General features: G+C 38.0%; 1 protein-coding gene across 3 annotated transcripts; it reads left to right on the top strand.

The window, feature by feature from the left end:
* Nucleotides 1-5,187: 5,187 nt before the first annotated feature.
* LOC142517727 (cellulose synthase-like protein D2) lies at nt 5,188-11,545 on the top strand. Of its 3 annotated transcripts, none has more exons than XM_075620123.1 (4): nt 5,188-5,493; nt 6,701-7,594; nt 8,256-9,063; nt 9,555-11,545. In XM_075620123.1, the coding sequence occupies exons 2-4, from the start codon at nt 6,702-6,704 to the stop codon at nt 11,304-11,306; spliced, it is 3,453 nt and encodes a 1,150-aa protein (XP_075476238.1). In that variant the 5' UTR covers nt 5,188-5,493; nt 6,701; the 3' UTR covers nt 11,307-11,545. The 3 variants fall into 3 exon arrangements, with proteins under 3 accessions (XP_075476238.1, XP_075476236.1, XP_075476237.1); XM_075620121.1 differs by having other exon boundaries at nt 6,657-7,594; XM_075620122.1 differs by lacking the exon at nt 5,188-5,493 and adding an exon at nt 5,509-6,204 and having other exon boundaries at nt 6,657-7,594.
* Nucleotides 11,546-11,951: the final 406 nt, after the last annotated feature.

Genomic DNA, 11,951 nt, shown 5'->3' with positions numbered 1-11,951 from the left:
TGAGGCCATCCTTGAAAAGTTGGTCAATATGCTTACTAATTATGAAGCCACAATTAAAAAGGGAAAGTCAGTTCTTCTGGTGGGTTCTTCGTCCGGTACGAAAAAGGGAGCCCCAAATAAAGGCAAGAAGCGTTCTGCCCCTATGAAGAAGAACAAGCCCAGCAAGAAGCCATAAAAGAAACCAAATCCGGGGCCCACAAATCCTGACAAGTCAGAAAAATTCTGTTTCCACTGCAACAAGCTTGGACATTGGAGGCGTAATTGCACGGAGTGTCTTGCCTAGAAGCGTTCTGGCCATGCAACACAAATCGGAAGCATTTGAAAGGTTCAAAGAATTCAGATCTGAAGTAGAAAACCAGCTAGAAAGAAGTATTAAGGCACTTCGATCTGATCGAGGTGGAGAATACTTAAGTGCTGAATTTTTGGGTTATCTAAAAGAGAATGTGATTCTCTCACGGTGGACTCCACCAGCAACACCACAATTCAATGGTGTTTCTGAACGTCGAAATCGAACCTTGATGGACATGGTTCGATTCATGATGGGATTCATTGAATTGCCTACATCGTTTTTGGGCTTTGCGCTTGAAACTACGGCAATATTGTTGAATAATATCCATACTAAAACAGTGGATAAAACACCATATGAGATATGGATGGAAAAAACTCTCAAATATTCTTACATGAGAATATGTGGATGTCCTACTTACGTGAAGCAGGCAGTGGTATACAAATTGGATAGTAGATCCACTTTGTGCTACTTTGTAGAATATCGAAAGAATTTTGTTGGATATTATTTCTATCATCCCAATGAAACAAAAGCGTGTCTCAAGAAATGACACCTTTTTGGAAAAGAAATTTCTATTAGATAGAAAAGGCAAGATAGAACTTGAAGAAATTCAAGATACTCCCTCAACTATATGTTGGATCTCGGTTTTCTACGTGCCCAAACGCAGCGGAAGTTTAAAATTTTTTATTTTATTTTGACAATCAAAGTATGTTTGTTTTGGGCACTCGTATGGTTTAAAGAATAAACAATTATAGGGCGTTAGAATATTATACCTTCGGTGAAAATTTGACAAGGCTCCAACTATTCCGGGATTAGCGGAAATAGCTCTTGATAAATTCTCTACGAACTTTCTTCGAGTCTCCTTCTATCAAGTCCACGACCAGAAGATTTGTTCCTCTTTCAAATAGCATTAGAATATTTGAAAGAAGTTTTACGTTGAGATCAAAAATTTGAGAGATGACTCAAATCTCTTTTCTTGAAAAATGGCCAAAAATATTTGGAGGATTTTTGGATGCAATCTTCGCGAATCACAATTGGGAGAATGGAGACTAGGTCAATTTTTTTTCTTTTTTATTTCCTTAAAAACAATAGCCTTGACCTAAATTCCATAATTAACATTAATGGGCTTGATAAATTAATTGGGCTATCCAACTAGTTTAATTAATTAATCAAAGTCCATTAATAACTTTAGTTATTCAATATGTTGGACTTGTACTCATACAAGCTCATTAAACATACTTCCACTATATTTAATTTAATATTTAACAAACTCAATTTTTGAGCTTAATAAATTAGATCAATTATAAATTCAACATTTGAATTTATTATTTAATTTATAAATTCAATTACTTGAATTTTATCATCTCCAAAATTTAATATTTAATAAACTCAACTTTTGAGTTTAATAGATTAAATTCTCAGATTTTATAAATTCAACTCATTGAATTTATTCTCCCAAAATTAAATTATCATAAATTCAACTCCTTCAATTTAATATATCATAATATAAATTCAACTTTTTTGAATTTATTCTCTCAAAGGGAACAAACGATCCAGTGCTTGTGTGACCCTCAATGGTTCAGGGATACAGTTAGCCGTGAGTTCACAACTCCTTGTGATTCAGGACATAATCCTTTATTCGGTCTTACCCTTATTTGCCCCATTCTATGTATCAACGATTGATAATAAGAATGTCAGAAATAATATTTCTGATTAAACCCATCGAACCATGGTAAAACCGGCTAGTAGCATCGCCCCATGATTCCCTAGGTATCACTGATAGTGCCTGCAAGAACCAGTCGATTATGACTAGCGTACAGTACGGTCCCTTCATCTCATATATCTCGATCGAATCTGCAACCATTGGTTCACCGAGGGTTGCATATTAATTCGATAACTATGTGATAACTATAAATAGTGGCATCACATGTACGGTTGGAGAACTCCTTCTCTAACGTACATCTCATACTCTGACCAGAGATTCCACGCACTATAATTCCATCAGATCACATAGGATATCCACACCCACAGGTGAGCGGTGAATCCACGACTACAATGCACTGGCTCCTATATGTGTCGCAATTGTACCCAACCTCGCCACCTGATAACTCTCCTGGAGCCGGTAAACGAGTCAAAGCACAGCCCTAGCATATAGAGCCTCAGTGTTGTCCCGGGTCGTAAGGACTAATGGTGTATAATCATAACCATGGACTTATCCACTCGATGAATGATAACCCCTTGGAAAGTCCGAGGGAGAGTTGTTCGGTATAATCATCATATGACTACCCATCTGCATGTTTGGAAATCTCTATGCCCTTACCAAGAAACGCAGTACACAACATCACTGATGCTAGTCTCGAGCTCAAGCGACCTTTATCCATGTTTTAGGCGGCTGAATCGACTAGGAACGAATTTAGATCATACAGTGTTTACAAACGAGTTTCAACATCGAATTACGATTCATTTGTATTAAAGTATAATCAAGGTCTTTATCTATGTTTGATAACATTGGTATACAGATAAAGAAATAACAAACCATGAAATAATGAATTATATTAAAATTAAGATTGTTAATTACAACTGAGTCAATAAAATCCCTAGCCAACAGTTGGCTTGCAGGGCATCTACTCTAACACTATAGAAGTTGAACCCATTTCCCAACAACTAGTAGTTTAAGTAAAAGCTTCTAGAAGGTCTGATAGGGTTATTAGACCACCTGCAAGATATACGCTTCTTCATGAACAAAGCCATGATGAGCATTGTGTTGGATGTGATCCAATGAATTTCAAAGAAGCAATATTTGATACTGATTCAACCAAATGGCTTGAAGCCATGCAGTCTGAAATGGAATCTATGTATTCAAACCAAGTCTGGACATTGATGGATCCACCTGAGGGAATCGTTCCCCTAGGATGCAAATGGATCTACAAATGAAAACTTGGGGCGGATGCGAAGCTATTGACCTTCAAAGCAAGACTGGTTGCAAAATGTTATACTTAAAGGCAAGGGATTGACTATGAGGAAACTTTTTCACCAGTTGCTATGTTTAAATCCATTAGAATACTACTAGCCATAGCAACATGGTATGACTATGAGATATGGTAAATGGATGTAAAGACTGCATTCCTCAATGGAAATATCAAAGAAGAAATTTATATGTCTCAATCTGAGGGATACACATCAGTAGGAATTGAGCATAAGGTATGCAAACTTCAGAGATCAATATATGGTCTCAAGCAGGCGTCAAGGAGTTGGAACCTCAGATTTGATAGCCACTATCAAGGAATTTGGTTTTTCAAAAAATCCTGAGGAACCATGCGTGTACAACAAATTTAGTGGGAGTGCATTGACATTCCTAGTACTTTATGTTGATGATATCCTGCTCATTGGGAATGATGTAGGATTACTGCAATCAACTAAAGCATGATTATCAAGTAAATTCTCCATGAAAGACATGGGTGAAACATCCTATGTATTGAGAATACAAATCTATAGAGATAGATCAAAGAGGAGGCTGGTGCTCACCCAAGCCACCTATATCGAAACCATTCTGAAGCGATTCTCTATTGAAGTGTCCAAGAGAGGATACTTACCAATGTGTTATGGTGTTACTTTATCTAAAGCTATGTGTCCCAAAACTGATGAAGAGATAGAGATGATGACATGTATTCCATATGCGTCAGCCATTGGTAGTATCATGTATGGTATGATATCGATACGTCCTGATGTTGTTTACGCTCTGAGTGTTACAAGCAGATATCAGGCGAACCCTGGTCCAATGCATTGGAAAGATATTCTTATGTACTTGAGAAGGACTAAGAACTTGTTCATGGTTTATGTGGGTGGAGAATTAAAATTGGAAGGCTGCACTGATTCTAGCTTCCAATGTGATGTAGATGATTCGAAATCGACCTCTGGTTTTGTATTCATGCTTAATGGTGCAGCTGTCTCTTGGAAAAGTTCCAAGCAAGACACTGTTGCGGATTCCACCACTGAAGTTGAGTACATTGTTGCATCTGCTGCAGCCAAAGAGCCAGTTTGGATGAGAAATTTTGTCCAAGAGTTGGGCGTTATTCCTAATGGATTTGATCCAGTCCCGGTGTACTGCAACAACACTGGTGCTGTTGCGCAAGCAAAGGAACCAAGGTCTCATCAGCGATCCAAATATGTACTGAGGAAATTCTACATCATCCGGGAGATTGTGGGAAGATGAGATATATCATTCGAAAGAGTCCCCTCTGTAGATAATGTTGCCGATCCACTTACAGAGCCCTTGCCAGGACCATTGTTTGAGAAGCATCGCGAAGCAATGTGATTAAAGTTTATGGGTAGTTGGCTTGCAGGACATCTATTTAACATATGTTTCACTAATGAAAGAGTTCTAACAAAATTACTTCTTTATGTTAACACAGTCTAATAGAGTTAACCTGATTAGAATATTCTAAATAGTAATAGTATACCACAATCAATATTTAAGTTATTAATTTTATTATTGTAGTTTTCAAAAACATCGTTCGAATTCTGGATGGAAAATTTGAACAAAAATTATGAAATTAATATTGGTTATATATACTCGATACTTAATAAACTATAAATGATAGTTTGGCAAGAAACTTAATCTGAACTAGCGATTTGAGCACGCATTGTGTAGACATAAAAATTGTTCATCTGAATTCAATTATTTATAATTATATAGATTATAGTAAATCATAATAAAAAAATATTACAATGGCGATTAAAGCTAAACTAAATTTTTAAAAATTATAATATAACCAACTATATTTTAATTTTTTATTTAAAAGATTTTTTTGTAACATCACTTAAATATATACTTAATTAAATTAATAATATCCCCATTTAAGATAAGAAAAGAAAAACCCTATATCCGCGTAATATATTTCCTCTTTTGTCCGTCACCTTAATTTTCGCCGTTTCATCATCTAGTACTCTTCTATCAACTCACAGTTTTAATTATTGTTCTTATTACAAAATCCGAAGTAAAATTTTTCGTTATATTGTACTTGGTCACAACTCACAGCAAAGAAGAACACAAATCCGCCGTTCATCCTCAGATGTTACAGATTCTTTGAAAAAACCCATCTGGTTTTTAAGCTTTTGAAGCATATATCACTGCTCAAATCAAGGAAGAAAATTTGGTTTTGTGCTGAATTACAGTAGCCCATTTGTCTACATTTTCTTTAGTCGAGGTAGATTCATCTGAAATGCTCAGATCTCTGCGTTTTTTTATTCCAGTTTTTTTATGACGATGTAGTTTGTGTACAAATTCTATTTTGACTGTGTAATTACCATGTATAAAAATGCTAGCCGGGGACTGAAATGTGCTTTTACGATTTCTTCTTGGGTTGCCTGCTTTGTTGCTATTTAATTTTGTTTGGTGATGAATTGCTAGTTTATCTTCTCTATAACTGGTCCTTGGGATGGACTTTGAATTGCTAGATCCCATTTAGAGTCCAGAAAGAGACGTTAAATTGTATGTTTTAATAGTTATTTTTATGAAATTAGCGTGTAAGAAAATGTATTACGGGAAGACGATATTAGACCTGGTCGCTTTAGCTTTGGTATTACAGTTGTAATTATTATTTTTATATTTTAGCTTACCATTTGTATGTGTGTGAACGTTTGAGTTATTAAATTTAGTATTTGTTTTTTATAGTTTCTTACACGTCTTTGGGAGGCCATGTCCTTGTTTTTATATGGATAGCACTCTTCTTTTTAAGCATCGGGAGACTAGGTATTAGATGGGAAGCTATTGATCCTCTTCTCCATACCCCTTTTCTGATTAACTTATATATGACAGCCGTGGTCTGTTCTGAAGTTTGAATTGATTTTCTTTGCTTGAAGAAGTTTTTGAGTTTTGAGATTTGTTGGGATTCTTAGAAAGTTTAGATCTTCAGAAGGTATGACGTGTGATCTTGGTGACGTTCATCTGTATCAATTCACATTTTCAAGATTATAGGTGTTTATTCCTGTTATTCTACTTTTTGAAGATTATAGGTACTTTTAACTCTAGTCTTAGTTTATGTATATTTTTCTTTTAGATTAGTGGAGAGGATTTGAAATTTGTCCTTGAAAGCAGTAGGTGTTTATTACTTTTGTTCAAAAAAGTAGACGATTTTGCATAAAAAATAAATATTTTAATCTCATTTTAAGTTATAGTGCTATTTACCGTGTAATAAGTTTTCAATCATTCTGTGTTTTACTTAAGATGATCTTTGCTGTTAAAGAAAAAGATACGCAAGACTGAAAATTTATGGTGCATCGTGAAAAGAGTGCTTTAGGGAATAAGAATAATTACTCTTGAGTTATAGACTCCCTCTTTTTGTTTTTATGGTTTTCTCTTGACTTTCAGGTTCTGTTAACAAATATATGATTTTCTTGTGAACATATCGGTAGAATGGCAGGAAGATCCTTCAAACCTTCTGATCCAAATACCGGGAGGGGTCCAAGTCCCCCAACTGTGACCTTTTCAAGGAGGACATCATCGGGTCGATATGTCAACTTGTCGAGCGATAGTCTTGATAGTGAGATGAGTGGTGTTGAATTCTCGGAGTATACTGTACATATACCACCAACACCTGATAATCAGCCCATGGATCCGGCAATGTCAATAAGGGTGGTGGATCATCCTCCAGTATCACAGAGAGTTGAGGAGCAGTACGTATCAAGTTCTTTGTTTACTGGTGGGTATAATAGTGTTACCCGTGCACACTTAATGGATAAGGTGATTGAATCCGAAACTAACCATCCACAGATGGCTGGTACAAAAGGTTCCTCATGTTCGATTCCAGGCTGTGATGGGAAAGTCATGAGTGATGAGAGGGGCGAAGATCTTCTTCCATGTGAATGTGATTTCAAGATTTGTAGGGATTGTTTCATTGACTCGGTGAAGACTGCGGATGGGATTTGCCCAGGATGTAAAGAACCATATAAGAATACCAAAATTCCTACAAGCTCAGTGGAACCTGGTCAGCCGTTACATCTTCCGTCAAATGTTGGCATGTCAAAGATGGAGAGGAGGTTGTCATTGATGAAATCGGCCAACAGATCAGCAATGATGAGGAGCCAGTCTGTGTTGGCAAGGAGCCAAACAGGGGTGGAGTTTGATAATAATCGATGGTTGTTTGAGACTAAGGGAACTTATGGGTACGGAAATGCCATATGGCCGAAGGATGGAGGATTTATGGGTGAAAAAAGTGAGTCTGGTGAGCCTCCGGAACTTCTCAACAAGCCGTGGAGGCCACTCACTCGTAAATTGAAGATACCTGCTGGTGTACTCAGTCCATATCGGTAATGTTTCCTTTCATTCTTGTTGATGCTGTTACTATTGCAATTCTATTTTGTTAGGAAAAAATCGGATTGATATCTGATTTAGAGCGAGCATTTGAAGGTATAGAATTAGTATACAGTTGGTATAATGGAGGTAAATACGAAGGTGATGTAGATATTTGGCAGATTGTGAATTTAAAAAGTTGGTCAATTATCTTTTTAGCAAGAATTATCTATTGAGTTATTATTGCTTTCACTGTGCTAAGGATTCATCAAAAGATACACATGAAAAAATAACGTGTGGTGCTGATGCTTCGTTAGATTAATCTGCTGATGCTGTGGTTATGGGAGTATCTTTTATGAAAATGTGTTGCATTATAAAAGCAGTAAAAAAATCAGATTATGGTTTATGTGAAGTTTTGTTTGTTCTTGTCTTCGACTTTGAATTGATTGTGTTGATAATAGTTTGAAATATTGTGTAAACATATCCTTTCTGTTTGTATGTATTTGTCTTCAGCATATGAATTAACTTTACGATCACTTTTTAAATTTTTTTGCTGACTTTCTCCTCTAGATGTTCTTTTATTATTCTTAGTGTTGTGAATCTACCCGTCTGTATGTTGTTTAGATCTTTAGTTTTGATAAAGACTGACAATAAACTCCTGTAATTATACAATTCCAGACTCTTGATTTTTGTACGTATGGTTGTTCTCGGATTATTTCTTCATTGGAGAGTCAGCCACCCCAACGAGGAGGCAAGATGGCTGTGGTTGATGTCTGTAATCTGTGAGATTTGGTTTGCTTTCTCGTGGTTACTTGATCAGCTTCCAAAGCTCTGCCCTGTTAATCGCGCGACTGATCTTAATGTTTTAAAAGAAAAATTTGAAACACCAAGTCCTGCAAATCCCACCGGAAAATCTGATCTTCCAGGAATCGATATGTTTGTTTCCACAGCTGATCCCGAAAAGGAACCGCCACTTGTTACAGCAAACACTATTTTGTCCATTCTTGCAGCTAATTATCCTGTTGAGAAGCTTTCTTGCTATGTTTCTGATGATGGAGGTGCACTTCTAACTTTTGAGGCTATGGCAGAAGCTGCAAGTTTCGCTAATATATGGGTGCCATTTTGTCGGAAACATGATATTGAACCAAGGAATCCTGAATCTTATTTCTCCTTGAAAAAAGACCATTTTAAGAACAAGTTGCTTCCAGATTTTGTCAAGGATCGTAGACGGGTTAAACGTGAGTATGATGAGTTCAAGGTTAGAATCAATGGACTCCCTGATTCAATTCGTCGTCGCTCAGATGCTTATAACGCTAGAGAAGAAATCAAGGCCATGAAGCTTCAGAGAGAGGTCACTGATGATGAACTGATGGAACCTCTGAAGGCCTCTAGAGCAACATGGATGGCAGATGGCACACATTGGCCAGGCACCTGGATGGTTTCTGCTCCCGAACACTCTAAAGGTGACCATGCTGGAATCATACAGGTAGTTTTAAAGTCCTTTGGATATTAAAATCTTTTACTAATTTATCTTTATCAGGTGGAGGTATCAATCATTAGTCTGGAATGCCTTATCTCTTTCCGATGACCTACCCTCTTTTCTTTTGTGAAATACTTTCCTTCTTAGATATTCACGACTTATGCCCTCCCATTTGTTTTCGGTACTTGGTCAGAGCATTTTCAGTATCTTATCTACTCTTTAGTATTCTTTAGTGCTTTGTTGTGCACTTTGTTTATACTTTTGGCCAGTCAATCTCAAATCTCACCGTTCCTTGTAAAAACTGATCTACCTTGTGACATCATCATGTGTGGAATGTGGATCTATGTTTTTAGGAACAAATTAAGTTGTCGTTTTATTTATCCTTTTACGACTTCTGAAACAGTGGCTTATTAGTTTTCCTACTTGTTTTATCAGACAAAATCTTTGAGCTGGTTGTTCTTGCTGGTCTTGATGTTGTTGGGCTATGTAAATTGCAGGTAATGCTGAAACCTCCGAGCGACGAACCTCTACACGGCACCGAAGACAGCAGTCCACTTGATTTTACTGAAGTAGATATCCGACTCCCCTTGCTTGTGTATGTTTCTCGGGAAAAACGACCTGGGTATGATCACAATAAGAAAGCCGGGGCCATGAATGCATTGGTTCGAGCCTCAGCGATCATGTCCAATGGCCCCTTTATGCTAAATCTTGATTGTGATCACTACATCTACAACTCCCAGGCAATAAGAGAAGGCATGTGTTTTATGATGGACCGCGGTGGAGACCGGCTTTGCTATGTTCAGTTTCCTCAAAGATTCGAGGGAATAGACCCGTCCGACCGTTACGCAAATCACAACACAGTATTCTTTGATGTCAACATGCGTGCTCTAGATGGGCTTCAGGGTCCGGTTTATGTTGGCACTGGGTGCCTCTTTCGACGGACTGCGCTTTATGGCTTTGACCCGCCTCGATCAAATGACCATTCTGGCTGTTGCAGCTGTTGTTTTGCTCGTCCGAAGAAAAATGCATCCATTTCTACCGCACCCGATGAGCACCGGGCACTTAGAATGGGGGATCCTGATGATGAGGAAATGAATCCTTCTCTTTTCTCTAAAAGGTTTGGTAACTCGAGTTTCCTGATCGATTCCATTCCAGTTGCAGAATTTCAAGGCAGACCACTCGCAGATCATCCTGCCGTGAAGAATGGACGACCTCCTGGTGCTCTAACAATTTCAAGGGAACTTCTTGATGCATCCACTGTTGCAGAGGCTATCAGTGTTATCTCCTGTTGGTATGAAGACAAAACCGAATGGGGCAATCGCGTGGGGTGGATTTACGGCTCTGTGACAGAAGATGTGGTGACAGGATACCGCATGCACAACCGAGGGTGGAAGTCTATATACTGCGTCACCAAGAGCGATGCTTTCCGTGGCACTGCACCTATTAACCTGACAGACAGGCTTCATCAAGTGCTTCGATGGGCCACAGGTTCAGTTGAGATCTTCTTTTCACGAAATAATGCATTTCTAGCTAGTCCTAAGATGAAACTTCTACAAAGGGTGGCTTATCTTAATGTGGGCATCTATCCGTTTACGTCCTTGTTTCTAATCGTCTATTGTTTCCTCCCGGCATTGTCGCTCTTCTCCGGTCAATTCATTGTCCAAACTCTAAACGTCACATTCTTGACTTACCTTCTTGTAATCACCTTAACTCTCTGCATGTTAGCTGTGCTTGAAATCAAGTGGTCTGGTATAAACCTCGAAGACTGGTGGAGGAATGAGCAATTCTGGTTGATCGGAGGAACAAGTGCTCATCTTGCTGCTGTGCTACAAGGGCTGCTAAAGGTGGTGGCTGGAATCGAAATCTCATTCACATTGACATCAAAATCCGCTGGCGATGAGAATGACCATGATTTTGCCGATCTTTATATCTTAAAATGGTCGTCTCTAATGATTCCCCCCATTACTATCATGATAACAAACTTGATTGCTATAGCGGTAGGCGTTAGCAGGACGATTTACAGTACTATCCCGCAGTGGAGCCGTTTGCTTGGAGGTGTTTTCTTTAGCTTCTGGGTTTTAGCTCATTTGTATCCTTTCGCGAAAGGGTTGATGGGACGTAGAGGTCGGACACCGACTATCGTGTTTGTCTGGTCAGGACTTATAGCTATCACCATTTCTCTTCTCTGGGTCGCGATTTCTCCACCAGCTGGGAGTACCGAAATCGGAGGGTCTTTTCAGTTTCCATGAGTTTTTAAGGAGGCTAAAATGGTCAAAATGGTCTAGACCATCGTTCGGAAGATGTTTTTTGTTTTGTATGGTATCATACTCCAAGCCTTGAGGCAAAGACGAAGTATGCATTCTTTTGTGATTTTTAGGGATTTTATGTAGAATATCAACTTTTATTCATTATTTTTTTCTCTCTCAAATGTTTGGACCTGGATGACTTGGTATTTGTATGATACTGAGGAGCTTTACCAGTTGCTTAACAGCTATCGACGAAAGAGACGAAAATTTGTTTCTTTCCCCTTCTAAGCTACAAGAACGGTTTTTTCCCCATTAAATTTTTTGTCCGAATTAAATATTATCTTCAATCGTGGACATACATCATCTGAATAATCATTGAACAACCTTCCTCGGACATTCTAAATGGTTATCATTAATCGAGTGGACAAGTCTGCGGTTATGGTTGTACACCATTAGTCCTTTGACCCAGGATAACACGGAGGTTTAACGTAGATGAGCAGAACCAAAATGATATCAACTCAACTGAGCAGAACCAAACTGAAGTCAACCCAACTGATTCAGCTCTACTCAATAACGATGATGAAGCTTATTATAGATAGAAGACGTATCATCCACTCGAATTGGTAATAGGTAACCCAACTTCTCCTA

The sequence above is a fragment of the Primulina tabacum genome, chromosome 11, assembly GCF_025594145.1.
Source record: "Primulina tabacum isolate GXHZ01 chromosome 11, ASM2559414v2, whole genome shotgun sequence".
Taxonomy (NCBI): domain Eukaryota; kingdom Viridiplantae; phylum Streptophyta; class Magnoliopsida; order Lamiales; family Gesneriaceae; genus Primulina; species Primulina tabacum.
Note: the sequence above shows the minus strand (reverse complement) of the source record. Positions and strands in the feature narration are given on the sequence as shown.